This window comes from Macrotis lagotis, chromosome 1 (assembly GCF_037893015.1).
Source record: "Macrotis lagotis isolate mMagLag1 chromosome 1, bilby.v1.9.chrom.fasta, whole genome shotgun sequence".
In the NCBI taxonomy this organism is placed as follows: Eukaryota; Metazoa; Chordata; class Mammalia; order Peramelemorphia; family Peramelidae; genus Macrotis; species Macrotis lagotis.
Genome location: NC_133658.1, coordinates 589667054 through 589692324, shown reverse-complemented (window position 1 = coordinate 589692324; position 25271 = coordinate 589667054). Strand labels below are relative to the sequence as shown.

At 34.5% G+C, this 25271-nt stretch overlaps 1 protein-coding gene across 4 annotated transcripts in view; it reads left to right on the top strand.

Moving 5' to 3' along the window:
- Window positions 1-9746, top strand: part of DZIP1L (DAZ interacting zinc finger protein 1 like) — a 64439-nt gene extending 54693 nt beyond the window's left edge. For 2 of the 4 annotated variants that reach the window (XM_074214848.1, XM_074214849.1), the window contains exons 12-16: window positions 509-701; window positions 2529-2748; window positions 5660-5838; window positions 7024-7163; window positions 9105-9744. In XM_074214848.1, the coding sequence (XP_074070949.1) occupies window positions 509-701; window positions 2529-2748; window positions 5660-5838; window positions 7024-7163; window positions 9105-9299 (927 nt within the window). In that variant the 3' untranslated portion in view covers window positions 9300-9744. Of the gene's footprint in view, window positions 1-508; window positions 702-2528; window positions 2749-5659; window positions 5839-7023; window positions 7164-9104 lie in introns of all 4 variants that reach the window. The other 2 variants (XM_074214850.1, XM_074214847.1) reach the window with 2 other exon arrangements.
- Window positions 9747-25271: the final 15525 nt, after the last annotated feature.

The following is a 25271-nucleotide window of genomic DNA, read 5'->3' as shown; positions in this document are numbered from 1 at the left end:
ATGTAATATTTATATTACATATAAAAACAATTTCTAACATTCATTTTTAAGAAATAAGTTCCAAATTTTTTCTTTCCCTTCCTCTTCTTCCTCTCCCTGAAATAGTAATCAATCTGATATAGGGTATACATGTTTAGTCATTCAAAACTTATTTCTACATTATTCATTTTATGAAGGAATATACAGATTTAAAAAAATATGAAAACTAAAGTAGGTAAAAATTTGCATTCAGACTCCATCAATTCTTTCTTTGGAGGCAGATAACATTTTTCCTCATGAGTCCTTGGGATTCTGACCCAGATTCTTTTTTTTTTTCAGTTTTTTTTGCAAGGCAATGGGGTTAAGTGACTTGCCCAAGGCCATCCAGCTAGGTAATTATTAAGTGACTGAGGCAGGATTTGAACTCAGGTCCTCCTGACTCCAGAGTCCGTGCTCTATCCACTGCACCACCTAGCCACCCCCAGATTCTTAATATACCTTTATCTGTCATTTATTTTGTCTATTTTAGGGCATAAAGGGAATTTCTGCTCAAACTCACAGAAATCTGGAAGCAATGTTAAAAGTCCACAGAGAACAGAAAGCCAAGAGGTTTTCAGAACTCCTGAAACTAAGGGACAAGCTTGTCAAGGAAGTAACTCAAAAAACCATTGAAAGGCAGCAGAAGGAGAACCTTTTGTTACAACCTGCTAATGTGGCTGCAGGTAGGTATGTGGAGGGATTTTCTCTGGAAACCTCTGTGCGTGAAACATGGGGAATTCCAAATAGTATATATCAATGTTTGCAAAACTTGGGACTATGGAAAAAATCAGAATTGAAAGATCCTTTCTTAAAGACTGTCAAGTTTCTAAATCTCTCCTTTTACAGATGAGGCAACTGAAGTCTAGACAGATTAAATAACTAGGCTAAGATAATCATTTACTTCTCTTGCTTAGTGTAAGAATCATAGATTTTTACATCTGGACAGATCTAGGCTTAGAGAACTCAACTTAGAGGAGAAAACTGAGGTCCAGAGAAGGAACTAATTCAGTTGGTGGGGCAGCTAGACAGTATCATAGTACATAGTGTTCTAAACCTAGAGACAAGACTTGTTTCCTCACTAAATTTGTGACCCTGGGAAAGTCACTAATCCCCTGTTTGCCTCAGTTTCCTAATATGTAAAATGGGAATAATAACAATAACAACAATAATAATAATAATACTTCCAAGGGATGTTGTGATAAGATAATAACTGTAATAAGATTAGCATAATGGATAGTAAACACTTTTACAGATATTCTCTCATTCAATAGTAAGTATTCAGTACAGACTTATTGTTTGATGTTATGCTTTCTTGTTTCCAAGCTAACATTTTTCTTACTTTATTTTTATTGCAAGTTCTTCTGTTCTTCATTTTTCTCAGAAAAAAAACCCACTTCTTGGTAAATATGCTCTTTTATACTAGGACATTTGATTTGGATGAATTCTTACATCCAGAGTAGAATGAATAAATTCACAATGAAGATGCTCAGTGTTTGAATTTTCAACTTCTCTGTTATAGAAATTTCAGCTAACACATTTAAGTCTAGGACCAGATAGTTCTGCTAAGAAGAAAGAGGACTTTCCTACACTCCAGACCCAAGTAATTTAGTAGAATACAGACTTGAATGATGAAGTCTGGGTGAATATATATTGCTGAACTGAGAGGCATTGGTGACTAGAATTCCTGGGAATGTGGCTTAGGTTACTAGGGTGACTTGGCTGTAAAAATAAGCAACAGTATTTCCTGTTTATTTTTTGTTTTGTATTCTGGAATTTCTTCAAAACATGAGACTCAGGTAAATACTGCCACCCAGGGACTTAATTGGAAATTTCTTACCAAATCTAAATTAATTTGAAAGCAGAGGCTGCATAGCCCATTTCCCAGAGAAGGAATTCAGGAATTCTCTGGTATAGAGTGAGAGAATCTTAGGACTGAAAGGGTTACTGGTAATAATCCAACCCCTTAATCTTCTCTTTTAAGTGTTCTAATACCTTGAGGTATTAGAATATTCAGATTGATATAAGCTACCTTTCTCAATAGGCAATCTATTTTTAAATAAATTCAATTTAACTTAAACAAATTTGTACTGAAGGCCTATTATTCATAAAGGGATATGTTTTATTTAGAACGGGAATGATATCATTTTAGAGCTAGAAAGGAAATTGGAGATCTTCCAAGTCCTAGCTCTCATTTTACAAATGAGGAAATTGAGGTTTAGGAAGGGGAAATGACTTACCCAAAGACTCTAACTAGTGACTGGTTTGGAATTCTAACTCTAGTTCTCTGATCTCTACTCCAATGCTCAATATACTCAGGAGTTTTTTGAAAATAATATTCAATGTATTTGTACAAGACTTGACTGTGTCTGAGTTTTTTCCTCCACTTTTTTCCCAGCTTCTTCATTTCTAATATTCCAGTGAAGAGTTTTGCTTTTTTTTCTGAGAACTCAGGATTACTATCTGTGGTTGGTGTGAGTGTATATTTATCTCAGTCCTATTTGTTTCTCTAGTCAAAGGTCAGAGGAGTCCATTGCTCATAAGAGAAACTCGACAAAAGTCCAGAACACTTCAAGTTGAATCACAGTCTCAACGAACAGCATCACCTAAACCAACAACAATTCAGAGCAAAGTTAACCACACTCCCGCCACAGCAAAGATACCAGTTCCAACTCCACGGAGCAAAGTTCATGGTTCTACAGGTCCTCCTGCTTCCCCTGGGCCTGGGTTGAGGTAGGATCAAACCTCATAGCTACTGTCTTTGTTCTCTCAATGGTAGCCATATGCATGGCTAAACCCAAGCTAAACTCTACTCCTTTTTTCACTCCCAAATTTTTCCTTCCAGAACTTAAATATACTCTTAGAAAGCAGAGTATGTTGGTGTTTGTTTAACAAAACAATTGAGGGGAGTGGGAAAACACTATAGAACATTCTTTTAAGTTTTATCTGTGTTATTTAAATTTTCTTCATCACTTTCTGAAGTCTAGATAATGCATAAAATAATAAATTAAGCCCTAGTTTTCAGCCAAGGTATATATGCTCAACTGAAAATTTATCAGCTCACATACAAGAAACCAGTTTGAGCTGTCTCCAATCTATCCCTGCCTACAGGTATAATGACAATTACTAGTGTTTAACACATGACATAAAGGTAGGAGCTCAGCTCACTTAAAAAAACACCTGTGACTTCTGATAATGTACAGCTTTTTAATATATGTTAAATTTACATTAAATTTAATGTAGGTTAAATGTAATATATTTTAAATTTAATCTTTATGATAAGAAAATGACCCTGCTTGTCTGTATACCCTTCTGCATAAGTATACAGTCTAGACTATAGCTAATTAATCTCAGGATAAATTGGTCCTTCTAATGATCCCCTACTTAAGAGCAGATGTCAAGGACAGTTATAATACCTGAGATTGATTGGAAAGTAGAGAGTGTCACAGGTATACCATGCCAATTGCCCCTCTCCTTATAATTTGATTTCCAAATTGCCCCTATACTTGGGGGATTAGAGGTGAGAGTGGTTCTCAGGGTACATAATGAAGTCATTCTCTGGCATATTTGGAAAACAGGGTATTTCAGTTTGGGGAGGGGGTGGTGGGGAGTAAGAATGACTACATTGCTTTAGCCTCTCTGACGTCTACTTCATTGATTTTTTTTTTCAGACTGGATCTGTGATTTTTATTAGTCTAGGGAACTTCAGGGAGAAACTTCCTTCTAGTAATGCAAATTGCTCTTCTATTTGTTGTTTTAGAGTTGTTTGGGGTCCCTGAATGATTAAACCAACTAACCAATCAATAAGCAAACATTTAATGAACTATATATCAGGGATTATCTGATTATCTGATCATGGGGTACGAATAAAAGATGACATGTAGGCAATCAGAGTGCTCCACTTGTATTCATATGTCTGGAAAAAGTGAGGATAGCATCTTGAACATTAATTGGACTCTCTATAGAGAAATTTTGGGGTGCTATGGACAGAAAGGGGCAGCTAACTGGTGCAATGGATAGAGCAGTGAATTTGGAATCAGGAAGACTCATCTTTAAGAGTTCAAATGCAGCCTCAGGGACTGGTGAAGTCACTTAACCCTGTTAACCCTCAGTTCCTCATCTAAATCGCACACCACTGTAGTATCTCTGCTGAGAAAACCCCAAATGAAAACACAGACAGTTAAACATACTTGAAAAATGATTTAGCAATAGCAACAACATGGACAAGAAGGAATCTCACAAGATAAGTACGTATGAATAGTATCTTAGATGCATCATGGGAGGGAAATAATGAATCAATGATATCTCAGATCTATTTATGAAAACACAAAGAAGTTTTCTCCTTGCAAAGGAGCAAAGAGAAACTAGGAAGTGAGATGCCAGGATTCAAGCTCTGGCTAATAGAATGAGGATGTCTTTGCCAATGAAAGATTTTCAGATTCTCTCAAAATATCACATATAGACATATCTGTTTATATACTGTATCTACCAAGTAGAATATAAAATACTCTTGAAGGCAAACAGTTCTTTTGTTTTGCCTCATCATCTCCATGTTTATGCTTGCCCTTACCATATGAAGTTACCTGTAATCAGCCAATAAAAGCAAAACTAGTCCAGGATTTGTGTATCTAAACTGGTATACCCATAGAGGAGAACTTGGGTAGTTTTTGCTTCTGGGCTGTTGCTATTTAGTCATGACCCCATTTGAGGTTTTCTTGGCAAAGATACTGGAATGGTTTACCATTTCCTTATCCAGCTCATTTTATAGTTGAGGAAACTGAGATAAACAGGATTAAGTGACTTGCCCACTGTCACATAGACTTGAACTCAGGATGATGAGCTTTCTTGACTTCAGGCCCTGAACTGTTAATCTAAATGAAGGTCATATACCCTTAGCTTACCTCAAGAGAAGCAGAGTAGCCAGAAGATGGAAGATAATGCCATAATCCTTTAAGCATATCACATTGGAAGCACTGTGTTTAGTTCTCAGAAATACCTTTTAGGAAAGATGGGGACAAGTTGGAGGGACTCTAAACCATCCCACATGAGGATGATATGAAGGTTCTAGAGATGCTTACCTCAGAAAAGAGAAAACTTAGGGGGATATGATAGTTATTGTAAAATATTTGGAAATTAATTATTCAGAAAAGGTATTAGACTTGTTTTGCTTAGTAAAGTTAATCTGTTATTCTAATTACTAGCCATGGAATGTCAAGTACTAAGGTTTAATAGAAGAAAAAAATTCATTCCTTAGAGTTATCTAGAAATACAATAAGTTACCCCAGCAAGTGAGTTCTACATCACTGGAAATCTTCAAATAGAGGATGGAAATCCACTAGGACAACTTACAATAGGGAACTGGGAGTTTCTTTGTTGACATAAATTAGACTAGGATTCAACGCAATCCAATAAACACTTATTAAATTCCCTTTCTCCAACACATTAGATGCTAAAGAATAGAAAAATAAAATGTAAAAAACTTCTTCCCTCAAAAAAACTTGCATTACTTGAGTCTTTGGTACTTTCTAGTATTTACCTTCTGGAATACTTTCCCACCTATTATTTCATTTCTCTTATATTTTAAAGTGTTACTCATGTTGCCACAGAAGTGACTTTACCTTTTATCTATATTTGCATACTTTAGCACCCCACCTTTCACATCTGAAGATGATTCAGAAGAAGATCATATTTCCCATTTAAATCTTCAAGCCCCTTCTAGGATTGCTGCTAGAGATGACAATGATTGGGATTGGTCTGATACTGAAACCTCTGATGAGAAAGTCCCTAAACCTATGACAAGTTCTAGTGGAAAAACTTCCACAGGTGAGTGAGCACTTGATTGATGAAGTACATATGATCCAGTTTTATCTGGTTAATTTAAATGTCCTTTAACCTTCTTGTGTATGTGTTGGCATTTTTTCTATAAATGATACATAGAAAGAAACCAATGTTATTTTCTGATGATCTGCTATGTTAACAGAGAGATCACAAAAATTAATGGGTATCTTACCTATTTATTTGACCCAGCTCCTTTGCTTAATTAACTTTCAGAAATTCATTTTAATTAATTAGCCTCATGCAGCTTTAGGCTTTTCACCTTTTAGATCCTGGAACAACAGGATCTTGAAAGGTTATCATAGTTTCCATTTATCGTAGACTAGTTAAAAAATCTAGAGAAGAATCACCTACAATTTCCTAAAGTAATTTTTTTCTGCTTTCTATCCCTTTCCTCTAGAGAGAGAATTTTATATTCTTTCTCCTATCATAATTTATAATTTTTCTCATTGAAATTGAAAGGAAACCTAGAAGAATGCCTGCTCATCCATTGTAACATTTGTTTACTAGTTAGTCATCATGGCAGAAAGGCCTCATATTCTTATTAGCTCAGTGACCCTGGACAAGTCACTTAACTTTGTCTGTTTTCTCATATGTAACATGAGCTGGAGAAGAAAAGGACAAACCACTCCAGCATCTTAGCCAGAAAACCCCAAATGGGGTCATGAAGAGTTGGACATGACTGAAAAAATGACTCAGTAACAACACTGAGACATCACAATCATTATCTCTATTAGCAAATATTTATTTACCTTCTTTTCTGTGCAGAGTGAGAAGTAGTATAGAGTCATGGGTAGAAACTTAGAGTAAGGAAAACCTGGGCTTAAGTTCTGTCTCAAATATAGACTAGTTAAATGATCATCAATAAATTACCCAACTTTTCCATGCCCCAGGGAAGTAACCCTGAGGTTAAATTGAAGAGGAGGTATTGATCTGTATGCATGGAGGGAATTTCTCTACCAGCACAACAGTAGACACAATAACTGCTAATTAATTGTTTTTCAACAAACACAAGCTCTTCTTCATGATCTTCTTCCTAATTTTCTTTTTACTCTTCTTTCTTTTGATCTTTCTTCTTCATTTACTTCAAATTTACATCACTTAGACCAGGTGGTTCAAAAGTGGAATATTGGCTTCCCATTCTTTTAATGCTGATCTTTGCCTCTTACCTAGGAACTCGAGTCCAGTCAATGGCCAAAACTCTAGAAAAACAGCTAGTTGCCCCTGGAAAGAAGCCTGCTGGAGGAGTGAACCTTTTCTTAGCTTCAGATGCTGGACCCTCTAAAACAACTATCTCAGTAAAGAAACCCCAGGTAATAAATAAAGAATTTAATGTAAGTCATATGCATTCCTTTGAAAGTTAGTCATTTACATTTACATTATGATTATTCACAGTAGTAACTGGAATGATGACTCCTTGAGTTTGAGGAAATTAAAATAAAAATGAGACTTGATTAGTTTTTCTTATCTATTTCAGATCCTACTTTGGAGGCAAATGCCTCTTCAAATAAATGATTATGTGGCAACTTAAGTTTTCATACCAGTCCACAGGAGATTTCTGAAAGGATATTTTTTTATCATTGGTTGAGATGAAAATGAGATCCTGGGGGGGTACCACATCTGCATATGATGATGTGAAAGTACCCCATATAAGAATGGTGTAGCAGCTGCAAAGATGGTTTCCCAGATGGCTTATACTTTTCTGTGTAGGAAAAGTTCCAGGATGGCCAATGGCCAATGAGGGAATTTGTTTTGCTAACCTATGCTTACTTGTTCTCTCTCTCTCTCTCTCTCTCTCTCTCTCTCTTAACCTTCATTTTGGAGGAAGGATAAAAATAGGTGAAAAAGAGAGAAAAATAAATTTTTGTTAATCAAAATAAAATAAAAAATGTAAAGGGTATTTCAGAGCAAGGTGTCACAAACTACCTCTATTTCCTAATCTGCTCTTTGGTATATTTAAGTTCAATACCAAGTTGAGTAGAATGAGAATACAAGAGTGATTTATTCAAGGTCAGCTAACAATGGAGGATGTGGGTACATCAACAATTAACATTTATTAAGGATTTACAAGATGGTCTTGTGCAACCAAGTGGCACAGTGCCCAGAGTGCCAGATCTGGAATTAGGAAGACCTGAGTTCAAATCTGACCTTAGACACTAGCTGTGTGACCCTAAGCAAGACACTTAACCCTATTTACCTCAGTTTCCTCATCTGTAAAATGATCTGGAGAAGGAAAACCCAAATGAAGTCATGAAGAGTCAGGCATGATTGAAACAACTAAACAACAGCACCAATAAATGGTCTTTCCTAAGTGCTGTTACTGGAGATCCATTTGGGCTCAGATGGATACTCATCAATGAGGTTATTAATGGGGGAAAAAGAATGGAAGACTAGTTTTAGGGAAAAAAGCAAATGAATACTTAAGAGACACAAATTATCTGATAAATGCCAAAAGAAATGACTTTAGGTTGTTTTATCAAATAAAGAATCAAATATTTTATGGAAATACTTTTGTTTGTTTTTTTTTTTTGTTTTGGGTAAGTTTTTTAACCTCCTTTTCAGTTTCCTCTTAAATGAAATAGAAGTACTGTCAATCTCATTTGTCATTGTGAAGAAACTATGTTGCTGGATGTATAATACATAATAGTTTGTATTATTAATTGCAGCAATTAGTTCACTTGTGTGATTTATTGCATTTCAGAGCATTTGGCATTGAAACCTTTTGATGTAGATTGGGTTTTACATTTTTCAAATCTAAGAAACTGAGTTCCAGTAATCTTTGGATTAGTGGAAAAAAATAGATGACAATTGAGTCATTTATTTATACTGAATTTTAAAGTTTGCAATCAATTGTGTAGCCTGGACAAGGATTTGATCTATCTCTGCTTCAAATTTCTTCATTTATAAAATGGAAGATAGTAATGGCATCTGCTTCATAAGGTTCTTATGTGAATCAAAAGAAATAAAATCTTATAAAGTGATTCATAAATATTAATATAATAAATGCTAGCTACTATAATTAACCATTATTTACCAAGCAGGAAGTTTATTAGGAATACAAAGTATAATGCAAGCTTTTAGAGGCAATTTCTAAAGTGAATGGCATCTGAGGGTTAGGGAAAAATATTCCTTCCTTCTTACCACTTTCTATCCAAATAAATACTTTGACTTCAGTTTAATTTAGATGTAGTATAAACCCAATTACTTATTTCCTCATTTATAAGATTGTTCATTCTTTCCCATTCTTACTACAGTTTTCTGAAGATGATAGTGACTTAGATATTTCCTCCTTGGAAGAGATTCTACAGGAATTAGATGTGAATGAGATGAAAAAACAGTCACAGCACCTGTCCCGGTCTCAACCAGTTGAGAAGCATGGCAGAGTCTCCACAGATTCTCAAAACACCAGAGTCTGGAGTCCAAGTAGCACCCGGGTTGTGGGCTGGTGATCTGCATCATCATGACTGCCAACAGTGCCATCCCATTGACACCTTCACAATGGCCACAAGGAAAGCCCATTTCACACATCTTACCCTTAAATCACATATCTTACCCATTTTGTTGATATATTTCTTTATGCAGCACTTCCATTTTTCACTATAATCCAATCCAATAAACATTTATTAAGCACCTATTATGTATCAGAACTTGTTCTGGGGTTACAATTAATTAAAAGAAAGACAGTTCCTACCCTCTAGCAGCTTACAATCTAATGGATTCTTTTCTGAAATCATTTCTGACTTTGTCCTTTCTTTCTCCCATCCCCAGTATACTATCCTTTAAAACATATTAAAAAATAAAGAAGGAAAAAATACAATTTAATAGAACTAATCAACAATATGTCTAAATGTCCTGCCTGAAGGAGAATGCTTAGGTTATGTCCTCCTCAGGCCTTATGACAGGGAATATATCAAGGTCATAGAAAAATCCTATGTAATTTTTTCTAGTCCTTTTCTATTTATTTCTTTACTGATCTAATCAGTACTGAAAGAAGGAAAAGTAAAAGAGAAATCTTCTCCTCATCCTACTGTGTGTGCCAAATAATGTGTATCTTGAAAATTTGCAGGGATAACAACATTTCTGTTTTCATTTCTTCTCTTTGTCCAGGCTTACTCTCTGATTGGAGAAGGAAAATACCTATTATTCAACAGATGTAATAATAGCCATCTACCTTTACAAAATGCTAATATCAGAGTTTAAAGTCTTCCCCTTATTCCTGGCTATTATTGATTGATAAATGATAAATCTCTCTTCCTATCTATTCTAAAAGCCAGATTCTACAGAGAGAGAGAGAGAGAGAAGAGAGAGAGATTAAAGGATTAAAGAATGGCAGTTGTTGTGTGCCTTCCAATATGCATTCTAACATTTCTAGAGATGGTTGTGAAGGAGAATCTCTGTTGAACATTGTATTTAAAAATGCTCATAAATGTACTTTTCTTATGTGTTTTTTAAATCCCTTCAAGAACTGGAATGACTAATACTAACATTTTAGTGTTTTGGGGTTTTTTGGTGGTATTCTTCCTTTCCCAAAATATTTTTAAATACATTGTTTTATTTTATTCTCTAAAGAGCTCTCAAAACTTCAGGTTACTTTTAAAAGTTGTAGTTTTTAATATCACAACTTTTCAATCATGTTACATCCTCCTTATATTAGATCAATATCATTCACTTGTCTCTAAAATATATTTTTAGAAGTCCTAACTCAAACTTGTAGTTTGAGAAAGTTTTTGTTGAATTTTCCCAAAATGCACAAACTTGTAACTTCAGGAACTCAGAAGTCAAATATTGATGTTTTAATGTTTTGGTTAATACAATATCCTCAGATAATCCAGGATTGGTATTTTGATCATTTATGGGCAGCTAGAAGTTGCAGTGGTTAGAACATTAGTCCAAGGGTCAGGAAGACTTGTCTTCATGCATTCTAATTTGGCTTCAGACACCTAATAGCTATGTTTCCTTGGACAAGTCACTTAAATCTGTTTGCTTCAGTTTTTTCATCTGTAAAATGAATTGGAGAAGGAAATGTCAACCACTCCAGTTTTTTTGCCAAGAAAAACTCAAAATGGGGTAACAAAATGAAATGTTGAACACAACTGAAACTAATAAAAATCAGAATAATTTTTCTTTTAAAAACAGGATCAAATCACTAACTCATGTTTATTATAGTTAGCTTTGATTAAATAGACAGGACTCAGAATATATGGAAGAAAATAATAAAAATAATAAATTATCCAGATTTTAGTATTATATTTACAAAGCATAAACCTACTTGATTGAATTGTTAATTGATAATGAAAATTTATAAGTTACACATTTTTGACCACCTTTCCTTTTCTCTCAGTGCCCCCCCCGCCCCAGCAGCAAACAGTCTGGTAAAAGTTGTACATGTACATTTGTGTTGAACATATTTACATATTAGTCATTTTGCTAAAAGGAATTAGGACTGAAGAGAAAGAAAGAAAGTCATGAGATAGAAAGGGAAAACTTAAGAAAACTTTTTAAATAGTGAACATTCAGATTCCATGTTTTTTTCCCCCTCTGGATATGGATGGCATTGTTCATAACAAGTCTTGGTCTCTGAATTGTTGAGAGGAACTGCATCCAGCACAGTTGATCAACTCACACTGTTTTTGTTAATGTGTATAATGTTGTCTTGGTTCTGCTCCCTTCACTCAGCAAGCTGATTGAATTTTAAAATTTTTATTTAGATAGTTTGAATCATACAAACATATAATTTGTTTATTTATCTTAACCCCCATGCTCCAAGATGTTCAAAGGATATTTTATGAAAGAATTCAAAAGAAACACTTGAGTTAGGAGACATTAGTTTTCATCTTGACTCTGATACTGTGAGACCACAATTTCAGTTTAATACTTTTTGTTTTCTGTAAAAATGGAAGCATACTAGTCTATGATAGCATCTTGACCAATGGGAAGTTCTCACAAAAGAGGTAGATGGTCCAGGAATGGTAAAAAGAAATAGGACTTTTTAAAAATAGAAACTTTAAAAACTCTCATATTACAAGACTCAAAACCTAACTAGAGACCCTCATTTGGTTGGTGGGGGGCAACAGGAAAATGGTCAGAGAAGTCACTGGAAGTTTGGATGTCATTGTATTCAGACTAAAACAAGTGGAGGAAGGATTGTTGATATTACCATCCTTAGGACTTGACACAACCAATTTTGCCAAGCTATTGTCATTCATCCTAATTGATGAATGGAAGTACCTGGATTATACATTATCGTGAATCCAGAGAAGTTTATTGATAAAAGTGAAGACAATTTATTTTATAGGGTAGATTGGATTTTTGTCTAGGAGTATGTGATTGGCTCCTGATATCAAAAATAGGGAGACACCAGCAGGTGCAAATCTTAAAGACCTAAATGTTCAGACATGGGAATGAGCTTCTCTAAGTATAGAAGATTCTATATTATCATAAAGACACTATTAGTGGGATTCACAGGGGATAGAGTCCTGAACCTTTCCCTATTATGTACCTAGCTGTTGATTGTGGCTTATGGACTAGGGTAAGTGCTAGAGAATTCTAACCTCTAATTAATAGAATTAGTTCCCTATTCTCACATTCCTTTTTTTGTGAGAATTCTTTAATTCCTCAATTCCTTAATAACCACATACCATGGCTTTCTAGGGATGATGTCTGAGCTTCCTCAAAATGGGGAGGAAGTGAAATATTATCATTAATGCATAAACGTGAATCAAGTGTGGGGCAGGTAGTTTATTCCCACTCATGAAAAGGAATGTTGAGTATAGGAGAAGCACAGTGCACAGGATCAGAATAATAAGAATAGAATTTAGTAATGTATAAATATGGCTACAATCTGTTGGGATCCTTGAGTTGATCTTTACTAGAACATTAAAAATTTTGGGAGATAGTTAAGTAGACATTTTACATTTTTTCTCTACTGGATATTGTTTGATCATTTCTTGTCATAAGCCCCATAACAAAATGATCAAGCTGGTTCAGTTCTACTTTTGGTGACCTCTCTTTCTGATGCAGATGCTTCATCTATCATCATCTGCTTCTTCACCAACCATTGAACTATAGGGATACTATAGACATTGCTTTGCTTCTGAGGAACTTCAGACTTTTTGAAACATACTAGGTCTCTCTATGAGTCCTGGGTATGGGATACTCATTTGCCGAAGATTAGGACAGAACAGATACTAAAAGACAGAAGCAGTCATGTCTTATGGAAGTTGAATAGGAGAGAGGGCAATTGCCTCTATAGCTCTAAGTAGTCCTCATCCTTTATATGCCTAAAGAAAGAGAGAAAATGGTAGCTTCTTTTCTACACACAGAGTTAACAGCTCTTCTAACTTAGTATTCAACACAACATTGCAAGCCTCACAGGCATGAGATATACATGCCTGGAAAACACCTCCCTCTTCCCCCAAGCTCAGGATGTCATCAGGAATGATCACTCTCATTCCAAGGGGGGGAGGGTTATTACATTAATGTGGAAGATTCCAGTAAAGGATAGGTTGGTAAGATAGAAAGAAGTTGTTGGGGCTAAATTAAAGGTAGCATGTTTCAAAAAGGGCTAGGCTTTTAAAACCATAACATTTTGGTTTCTAAAGAAAGTTAGATTGGAATAAATTCAACAAATAGTTATTGCCTACTATGTTCAAAGACTAAATGACCTTTAAGGTCCCTCCTGCATAAAGAAAACAAATTATCTATTCTCCTCATATAAAATCAGTGTGGAAAGGTCAGAGAGAGAGAGAGAGAGAGAGAGAGAGAGAGAGAGAGAGAGAGAGAGAGAGAGAGAGAGAGATGAGGTGGACTGATAACAAGTAAAACCCCTCAGTGGGAGCTCTTGAGCTATGGTTTGGAGACATTTCTGAACCACAAAATACTTAAAAAGGGTTGCTATTTGCCAGTCCTGCCCCTGTAGAACTATCAGCAAGATCTTTCATTAATACACATGAGGTGACATTTACTGCTATTTTTTAACTTCAGGCTTACAGATTCAACAGTTTCAGTAGTAACTCACTTTTAGAAGAAATGAATCTAATTTAGAATTTTAAGAGGTCTTGGAGATCATTTTGTCTTATTCCTCCATTTACACATTAGGAACTAAGATCCAGAGAAGTTGTATCATACCTAAGATAACACAGGTAGAAAAATAGATTCAGGGGGTGGCTAGGTGGCTGTGGAGCACGGGCCCTGGAGTCAGGAGTACCTGGGTTCAAATCCGGTTTCAGACACTTAATAATTACCTAGCTGTGTGGCCTTGGGCAAGCCACTTAACCCCATTTGCCTACAAAAACCTTAAAAAAAAGGAAAAAGAAAATAGAATCAGGAAATGAACCTGAGATCTCTGATTCTGAACCAATGCTCTTTCTTTGGATCATATTACCTAGCCATAATTCATAGGAACTATTGTTAAACAATCTTTAATTACTTACTCTCTCTCTATAAGTAATCTTATGTTCCAACTTTAAAAATAATGCATACATTGCACACATTTAGGGAAAATGAAAGTCAAGGCATTTTTTATTTATGACTAAATTTCATGAGGAATTGTCACAGTTGTATTAGTTAATCTTGAGAGTCAGGAAATTTGGATGCAATAGGAACTGCTGTAGGGAACAGGAAATAAATTACTTTGTCTTCCTGCTTCAAGTGGTTCCTAAACAAGATGGAAGAAATTGTCATTTTTGTCCATCCTTTGTTCTACAAGAGGATCAAGGACATCAGGGGTGATGGCTTGCCTTGCAAGTGAATTGGATTTAAGTGAGGCTGGGCTGAGCAAAATCAAAAATCATCAGTCTCACTCCTCCAGAGGCTACATAGGTCATGATGTGACTAAGTGATGCAGTGGGAGACCTTGACCTAAGTTAAGATCTTTCTTAGGTCTCAGTTAATTTAAAAATGCTAGATGGAAAGAAAAATATCATAAAAAAGGCATGGTAATGGAATCAAATCCAATGAGAAGATTTCAGAGAGTATCAGAACACCATGATAGAGAAAGAGGAGAAACCAAATGCCAGTCAGATTTTTGTTGTTGTTGTTGTTGTTGTTTATATAGATGAGAGCAACCCATTTCAGGTTGAGAACTGAAGTTTATTCCTTGTTCATTTCCTTAGCAACCTTCTGAGAGCAGCAGATACAAATTGCTTTGGCAATAACTTCATTTAATTGAAATATTCTTTTCAAAAAGGGGTTTTAATCTGGTCTTGTGGAATATTTTAAAGTAGCCTTTTTTTTTTAGATTTTGATGAGGCAAATGGGGTTAAGTGGCACTGCACCACCTAGCCGCCCCAAAAGTAGCCTTCTAAAAATAGGAAATTAAAAAGTTTTTCAAATAGTGTTTCTTTTTTCTTTTTTTTTCTTGGAAAAGACTTGTGATGTCTTTCATGTGTAAAGATCTGGTTAAGAAACGCTCTTCTACTCAGAAATGCTTCTGTCCTGAAACTTCTGATTGCAAAGCGTTTCTTAAGGAATTGAGAGGTTGAAGACCCAGGCTCCCCATCCGGTGTGTCTCAAGGGATTGTTATCATAATTGATTAGAAGCATATGCCAAGATACTTTAAATGGTACTAGATGCAGGTCAGTCAGGAAAGATTAATTAAACAACACCTACTGCTCCTCAAAAAGCTTACAATCTAATAGGGGAGAGAATAAGCAAAGAGAAATAATTAAGAAAGAGAAGGAACTAGAATTAGGAGGCATTAGAAAAAGGTTTTCTGTAAAAGATGGGATTTTAAGTCTGGAGAATAGATCTACAAGTTCAAATCCTAATTCTTCCAATGTTCAATCAGAGATAATGGGATGTAGAAGAGAGAGTAGGGGAGTTGGAATGAGGACAGATCTGGGTTTGAAAACTGCTTCTGGGACCTGCTATGCATGGTCAAATCATTTAACCTCTCTTTCCATAACTAGAAAATAATAATAATAACTATGGTATTTATCTTATACAATTTTGGGGAAGATTAAATAGGGTATCAATGAAAATACTATATGAAGACCAGCTATTATGACTTATGAAAATTGGAATAAACGTGATATTTCCAGTTGTAGAAGGGAAATCAAGTATGCTCCTCTTCTATGAAGATGATACCACTGACTCACCATTAAGAGGGCTTTGATTTCTTTTCCTAGTAGCAGGAATGCCTTTGCCCTGAATCTCCCTAGCACTGGTCTTGGAGTCAGGAGGACAGGAGTTCAAATGTGACCTCAGACACTTCATACTTAATAGCTGTGTGACCTTGGGCAATGCACTTAACCCTGATTGCCTTGCATCCAGGGCCATCTCCAATCATCCTGATTCATGTCTGACCACTGGATCCAGATGGCTCTGGAGAAGACAGTGAGACTGGTGATTTAGCCCTGCACCCCCTCCCTCAAATTTAATTCATGTGCTTGTCAAGGGATCACTTCCCTAATGTCATGGACTTCTTCAGGAATGAAGACACACATATCATCTCCATCATCATCATCACCTGTTCATTCTTATGATGATAGTTACATTTTTTTTGGTAAAGTTAAAAAGAATTATGGGTAAAATCTAGAGATTTGGAATTGAGTTTTGTCTTGAAAAGTAACTGACCTATAAAGATTTTACCTGTACTTTGGTTCAGTATTGTACTAAGCTATTGTACTAAGCTCTAACTGAGCTAACTCAGTAATCATTCATTCATTTGTTCAATTCCACCATCATTTATTAAATAACTATGTGTTAAGAGATGGGGGGACCTACAACGTACAGACAAGACATGATTTCTGCCTTCATGAATTGTCCAGTCTAGTAGGGTAGTGTGTTACAAATATATCATTATATATTATACAAATATATACAAATATATTATTATATTATATATTATAATATATATGTGAGTGTGTGCACAATATTCCAAGTGTACATTGGAGAGGTTAAAAAAATCCCATGGAAAATCTGTGTTGGAAGGTTACTATTGGCTAGAGGAATAACAATAGATTTCTTGGAGATGACTTGTGTTTCAAAGGATTGGAAGGACTTCAACAGGGAGAAGGAAGAAAGAAGGTAACTGTAAGCATTGATTGGATGCATATAGTATTTTGCAAACAAAGAGCAAAGAAGTCTACAAAAACTAGAATGGAACTAGGCTGGAAAGATACAGTGTGGAGATTCCTAAATAACAGACAGAGATATTTTGAACTTTATTCAGGCAGTAGGGAGGTACTAAAGATTTTTGAGCAGAGGAATGACTTGAATAGATGTCCGTATAAGAAATATTCTTTTGGTGTTATTAAGAGTGGAAAAAGAGAAGGTATGAAATCTTTCAGATATGGTGTTTAACTCCTAAAGATAAAGGAGGTAAGGATTCTAAATTTATTATTATATTTTAATTTTGCCAAGTACTGCAATCATTGTTATGTGAACAAATGTTTTTAAAGTAAAATGAATTAGCCACACGATGGCACTATGACCTAAGAAGTGAGTATAAAATAGGGGGGGTAAAAAAATCACAAACAAAAACAGAATACCTGAATTTTCTTGCAAGGAAATTTAAATATCTAGTCCAGTTATCCACCAGTATAATAATTTATTCTATCATCTTTCTGATAAGTGATCATTCAGAATCTACTTGACCATCTTTAGTGATGGGGCACTCAGTAGTTCATAAGTTCAAATTGACTTTCTTGAGATTTTTGTTCCTTCAGGCCCTTGTTCCCTAAAGCACTGAGCCTTGATCAAAACCCCTCCCAAGTAAAGGGAAAGCTGCTGTTGGTGATGGTGGCTGCATAGTGATACTGGAATGTAACAAAATGTTGGAGCTGCATGATTGTACTTCAGCTATCTTGACTTCCATTCCTAGAATTCCAGGCCAGAAGTGACTTTAAAATGCCCTCTAGCACATTCTATGTACTCTGGACAGAATTTCTTCTAAAGTGATTTTTAAGTAGATAGGTGACTCTTTTTTTACTTCTTTTTAATAATAGGTGGAAAGGAGATTTCATAATCTATTCTAGAATTAATAATCTTCTTTCATAGTATCATAGAGTCATAGATTTAAAGGAGGAAGGGACCTTAGAAATATTTAGACCAACTCCTTCATATTATAAATGTTGAAACTGAGATCCAGGGATGATAACTGATTTGTCTAAATCAGTCCAACTTTGTCTTTTCAGACATGCATAGCAATACTCTATATTGAAAAAGCAAAGCTCACTTTTTTTGTGAACCTCCTTTCTATATTATCAGTTAATCAATTTATTAATCAACAAGTATTTATTTAATGCTTACTGGTCACTGTGTCAAGAACTGTATTACACATAGCAACCGAACCCCCTATTCTTTTGCTTCTTTAGGTTAGTATGTCTTAGTACCAACATGCTGATATGGAATAAGAGGACCTTGGTTCAAATACTTGTAGTGATACTTGTTTGCTTCACCTCTTGTGGTGTCTGATTAGTGAAGATCTGAAATTCCTTTTGTTTTCTTCTGTCCATTTAAAAATGGTTCAATGTCCCTCTCTTTTTTTTTTTTTGGCATCATTATTATTAAATTCCCTTCTTTCACATTAAGAAGGGAATTAAAGAAATAAGGGAACTTTTATAAATTGTTTTTTCTAGTTTCACTTATTTCACTTTACATCAGTTTTTATTACCCAAGATTCTCTGAAATTATCTCATTCTTTCTGTGTTTTTGGGTGGAGTGGTCATCCCTAATTAGTATTTCCTGAATCACCTAAGTTCCTCTACCTATTGGAATTGACACTCCCTTGAATTTTTGAGGGCAATACCACTAGATCTTCTGAATGATTTCTGACTTCTCAGGGCAGAATCCTTGGATCTAGGATTTTCTTATCTGGGTATTGAGAGTTAGCAATAGTCTCAATCAACTGTCCCTGTAAAACACTTCCTCCTGGGACTTTCTGACTTCTTTAGGGATATCTCATAAAGACCTTTTGTTGTTGCAACCTCTGGACACAGAGTATTACAGATTACAGGTGTCTTTGGCTAATCTTTGGCCACACAGAGAAGGTACACTGCACAGGCACTGGTTTTTGTTGGTAGTACACTTATCTGTTGCTTTTAGGTTTCTAGATAACTTTTCCAGTTCTAGGATAGAAGAAGGAATTTAATGTGTTTTTCCTTTGAATTTCTTGATCATTATTTGGTGTAAATTCTGGGTATTCCTGGAACATATATATATATATATATATATATATATATATATATATATATACATACATACATATGGCAGTGGGATGGTCACCAACCTATTTAGTCAGTCATTTTAGGTAGAAGCAACCTTTCCTTCCTTTCTCAAGAATTTCAGTACCTGGCTAATAATATTTCTTCCTACCTTAACTCCTTTCATACTTTGAGACTTAATTGCACTTTTTCTGAATCTTCAAGAGTCCCAATTAATCAACCTCCTCAACTCTTGTGACTCTAATTCAGTTATCCATGGGGAAGTCTTGTCTCATTTTATCTTCAAATTATAGCATTTCCATAACACTAGACTCTGAAATTCTCTCTAACCATATTCTCCCTTTTCCTCTCTCTCTCTCTCTCTCTCTCTCTCTCTCTCTCTCTCTCTCTATCCCCCACCCCTTACTTCTTCAAGCTCTGGTTTCTTCACCAACTTGTTCAATTCTACATTTTTGCTTTTATTTATCTTTCTCTTCAATCTGTCCAAGTCTGAGAGAGAGTCAATGAAGTCTCCTACTATTATTATGTTTCTATGACTCTACTTAATTCAGTTAATTTTCCCCTTATGAATTTGAATGTTGTGGTATTTAGAGCATATAAATTTAATATTAATATTGGCTTATTATTTTGTGAATTTCTGTTTTTGTTTTTTTTGTCTGGTAGTTTGATGAGGCTCTTTTTTAAAAAATTCACCTGTTATGTAGTAAATTTTTTTTCAGCTTCTCATTTTTTATCTGTGTATCTGTGTTTTTTAGACTATTTTGGCAAACAGTGTGTGATTTTTGTCTTTTAAGTCATTTGTCATTCTTTAATTTTACTGATTCATATTGAAAGTTATGAGAATTAGACTGAAATTTTCCTTCATTTGTAGCTCTAGCATTTTTTTTCCCCTGGATTCAATTTTTGTCTCATCTTCCTCTTTGAGACAGTACTTTATCCTTATAATTATATTTTGTACATTTATACAAGTGTGCATATAACTATATAAGAGAGGTTTAGCCTTATCTTCCTTCCATAGGCGTATTCTTTAGCTTACCCTCTAGTATTGAATCAAATCTCCCTCTTTCTTCCTATTTTGATCCCTTTTTTATGTTGTCTCACACATTTCCCTTGGCCTTCTTGGTACAAGACTACAGAAACTGTTATTTTTCCTTTATCATTTACTACTAATTAATTAATTAATTAAATTTTCCCCTCTACCATCTACCTTCCTGCTTCCCTTTTATGTACCTGCATATTCTGCAGTTTGGTCTCACAAAATACATTTATTTATCTGGAAACAAGGGATGTGAGATTTAGTCAATGATGTTTCAAACTTGTTCTGTCACTTTTATTTCTTTATGTTTAAGTTTCTACTTGATCACTTTGTATGCTTTAAGATCCCTCTGTGATTATTTCTTTTTTTTTAAGTTATTTGCTAATTTTGTTATTATTATTTTTAAAATTTTTTCCCCTTTTATAATCTCTGGAATTTAATTAATTTACTTTGTTGCATGAACCTTCCTCTAGCAATCTGTAGTTGTTTCTTCTTTCTGTCGTGTGATTATTTGAAAGTTGAGTCTATTCACTTTTTTTCATGTGTTTTTTGTTGGGAAGTATAATAGCATTGACTAGCTTCAAGTTTTTAAAATATACCATCTTTGGATTGCATCTTGAGCTCTATGCCATTTTGGAACATATCCTATTCCCTTCTGTGGTTTCTGATGGATACAGATAAATCTCCTGTTATTCAAATTTTCTTCCCTTTATATTTGAAGGTCTGTTTACTGGTTATTTGCAGAATTTATTGTTTGTCATTGAAATTGTTTGATTTTATCACTCTGTTTAACCTTGGAGTTTGAAGCATAAGTTTTGTTTATTCTCCTGGATGTGGTGCTTTGTTATTTGTATTCATCGATTAATAGCAGGTTTTTTGTATTATTTTTGCATTCTTGTATTATTTCTTACATTATGGTATTCAGACTTTTCAACTAATGGGCTTTTGAGAGGTCTATGATCCTTAACTTGTTTGTATCCCTCCTGTCTTTAAGATCAGAGTGCTTTGCTTATATAGGGAAAATGTGTAGTTTTAATGCTGTTTTTGCTTCATTTATTCTGAGTTATCTTTCACTCATATATAATTTTATTCCCAATTTGCTTTTTTTTTGTAAATTCAAGTTTTTATTTTCAATTATTTCTATTATGCAGACCAGACATTCTGACATTTATTTTTCTCTAACTCTTTTTCCAAGATTTTTATTTCCCTTTTGAACCAACTGAGAAAAACTCACCATGGTTCATGCTTTCTTAGGTTACACAGTATTTTTTTATTCATTAGTCATTGGTTTAATTTCCTTTGTCTTATAATTTTTATGTAGAAATGGTTACAAATGTTTAGATATCTTGGTAATTTTCTTCCTTTCTGATTTTGGTGTCTTTCCTGCTGAAATCAGCCCCATTTCTGATTATCATGGAACTTTTTACTTTCTTGGTTTTTGATCTGAGCAAGTTTGCTGCTCCTGCTTAGGCATTAAGGTGGCTCCCCACTTCTTAGAGTTTTTCATATTAGTGCCAGACTTAGTGTGGGTTACATGATCAGTTTACCCATACCACAGCACCTTGTGCAGTCTATGAACTTCAACCTCCCCATTATCAAGGTCTAGAGATATTTGACATCATATGTGGCTTGTATTGTACTTCTGAATCTCATTTTAATTCACTGATATATACATATATATATATATATATATATATATATATCTTATTTCAGCATTAGATTTTAAGATATTCATAAGATAGATAGTTTCCACTGGCTCAAAGGTATAGAACAATCACAGATACATTTACTGGTGGTATAATTTTTCTGAACCATGGGATAATTTGGCAACATAGCCCCAAATATCTGAGCCATCCTTAAGGAAACAAAGACAGCAATGTCATATATAATTTTCAGAATAAGTTGGCTTCAACAATACCCATTGATACACAAGAGAGGGAAAATATTAAGGGACTACAAATTACAATAGCAGTACTACCTTACTATAATGACAATATCAATTAATCGCTTTCCTTTCTCTCATCAAATTTGATACCTCTTTGTCTATTCAGTTGTAAGTGATTAAACAGTACAGCACAAATGACTGGATTCCTCTTCTCTTTTCAAAACAATTGATTTCAAACAGCTCTGTATGGGTAGAAATGCTGGCAGAATATCTTAAAGTGCATAGCTGTATGTGCTCCCTTTTCTCCTATATGGTTTCATTGAAACTTTTTTCCTTCTATGTATGTGGTCATGTCTGATCAAGTTGCTAAAGCACTATGCTAGGTTTTGGGGATATGAATAAAAAAACTAAAACAATTCTGGAAAAAGTCATCTCTGTCAATTGCTGATCAACTCCTACCTATGGAGCATGCAGCAAAATTATCTAAAGCACCAGGGAACCTTGAGGAAGAAAAAGGAAGCTATGTGTGCCATGAAAATCCATTTCCACGATTATCAGCTCAACTACCACTTTCTCTTGGATCTTGATGGAAATAATCCAGACCCTGAGTGCTGGTAATAACTGTATCACCCTGACCTTGGAAAAGGTACATCATTCAATTGCCTTATGGCTCTATTGACCATTTTTATGATTTCATCATTCCCTGTACTTTATACTTTTATTTGAATTCAAAGTTTCTCCACTACACTGGACTTTTTTTTAAATCAAGAATGCTAGGAAATTCTCTATTATATTCAAAGTCCATTTATTCCCCTGTAGCATCATATTCAGTGTTTCTGGGTAAATTATTCTTGACTTTCAGCCCACATTCATTTTCTTTTGAACAATCTTATTCCAAATTTTCTTCTTTAAATTCTGACTGTAGCTCCTCAGTACTTGAGTTATTTTTTTCTGAATACTGGCAGTATTTTTCTTTGACTCACTCTGGATTTTGGTTAAGATGTTCTTAGGAGTTTTTATTTTGATTTCTTCCAGCAGCTGATTGGTGAATACTTTCTATTTCTATTTTTTCCTTTAGTTCTAAGAGATCTTGGTTGTTTTCTTCTTATGATTTATTGAAATAAGAAGTCTAGACTCTTGTTTTGGTCATGATTTTCAAAAAGTCCAATGATTCTTAATTTTTTTCTCCTTGGTCTGTTTTCAATATCAATCATTTTGTTATGAAATATTTTATATTCTCTTTTATTTTTTAACCATTTTATTTTTAATAATTCTTGTCATCTCATGGTGTTATAGGTTTCTATTTCATTCATTCTATTTTTCAGCGTCTTTGTTACTTGGGAAAGGCTTTGCGCATATTGTGCTGAGTTTTCCAATTCTTTCTTCTATGTCTCTCATTTCTTTTCCAATTTTTTAAAATCAAACTTCTTAGTTCATTTATTAAAAAACACATTTTAAATTCATTTAAAGACTCATATTTCATCTCTTTCAGGAAATTCAGAGTTGTGTTTTTCTTTTTGATTAGTATTGCTTGTTGATACTTTGGAGGCATTCTGTTCTGTATTTCTGTCCTGAGCATCTCTGCAACCATAATAATTCATTTTGAAGGAGGGGGCTTCTTTTCCATTGACCCATTCTTCCAGTGCATTTCCTGACTTAATATTAGGGCTTGTTTCTGCCATATTTTCAGTGTTCCCAAAGAATTCTGATTCAGAATAAAGTCTGACTGCTAGTTCTTCCCCCAAGCTATGGAATTTTGGGGGCTTAGTTCTGAGGAAAAAGTAGAGACTACTGCTGGATTCAACTGCTATTAGTCATCTAGAAGGTCCCCTTTGTTCTGGGATTCCTCTATTTTCTTTTATATTGGTGGAAATCCTATTACAAAAAATATTTTAATAGCAGTTTATTTTTACAACATTTTGCAAAATAGTTTCCTTATAATAATTCTGTGATAGTGATATTACTGTTCTACTTTTACAAATGAGTAAACTATGATTTACAGAGATTGGTTTATAGATGTCTATTTTAATTAAGAAAATTTTATGTCTTACTAATTGGGCACTAGAAATATAGTATTATGATAAGTAATAATGAATGTGATTTCCTTAAGTGAAGTTTGGACAGGATTGACCACCTAGATGAAGTTGCAGTTTCACTAATGAGGCCATAATTACAAACAATGTGTGTGGTGTATATGTTCAAATATTCATGTAATGTTTTCCACCACAAGGAAATATCTTAATTGCATGATCCTGACATTGTAGCCAAATTCAAAGACCTCTAAGATCTGATCCCTCACTTGATTCATCTTTCCTTATGTTTCCCTACTTACTAGAAAAATGACATTTTTCTTCAATTAGGTTGTTTGCTTGTTTGTTTTTTGTATTCAATCTGCTTTCCTAGTCAAGTGATTTCAAGTAATTCCCTCTTTTTGCAAAGACCTTGCTTTATTTTCCATGTAACTCATCTACCTATGTGACCTTGAGCAAGCAATTTAATCTCGCTCAGCTTTAATTTCCTCATTTGGGACTTTCCTCTCTGGATACCTTCTAATTCTAAATCTTTAATTTTAGAGTCATAAATATTAGTGTCCAAGACCCATTGCAAATCATTCCCCTTGCCCATTTACTCCTGGCATTCAAGTTATGCAGGGCTTCCCACTTATAGCCCCTTAGCATGCCCATCTTGCTTGTTAATTCTTTAACCCTTGACCCTTCTTTCTTCTATTAAACTGAACATGCTGTTGTTCTAATTATTCAGGCAACTGCTTCAAGTTTTCATTTTGGAAATCATTCATGCCAAGATATCAATGTTTGAAAAAATTTTTCATAATTCTCCCAAGAGTGTTGACTACTCCTTAATATCTCAATGGAAAATATCTCTAATGATAGAATGCTAAACATGGAGAGATATTTTGGGGATGGAGAGAGGATGCCTTCTGTTTCTATCAAATCATATCACACATACAACTCTCTCTTGAGTTTCTTTTTAAACATGTCCTGCTGGCTACATAGAAAGTAGTTAGTACCCTTGTCATGTTATGTGTTGATAATAAAGGGAAAACATGAGAATAAAGTCTTCCTGCCAGATAAATTATTGAGTCACAAAGGGCCAAACAACTCTGAACACTAGGAAGACTCAGGAGACTATAAAGTGGGCAAAACTTGCTTTTAATCAGGTTTCAATGTAGAGACAGGTGTCTTGGCAATCCCTTTGTACAGAGTTCTATTTGTTGTGGCATTAGAAAACAAATTCAGCTTCCCTTGTGAGAGAAATACAAAAGAACAAAAGCCTAATCCAGTATGAATTTTCTCCTTTCTGCAAAGATTTTAG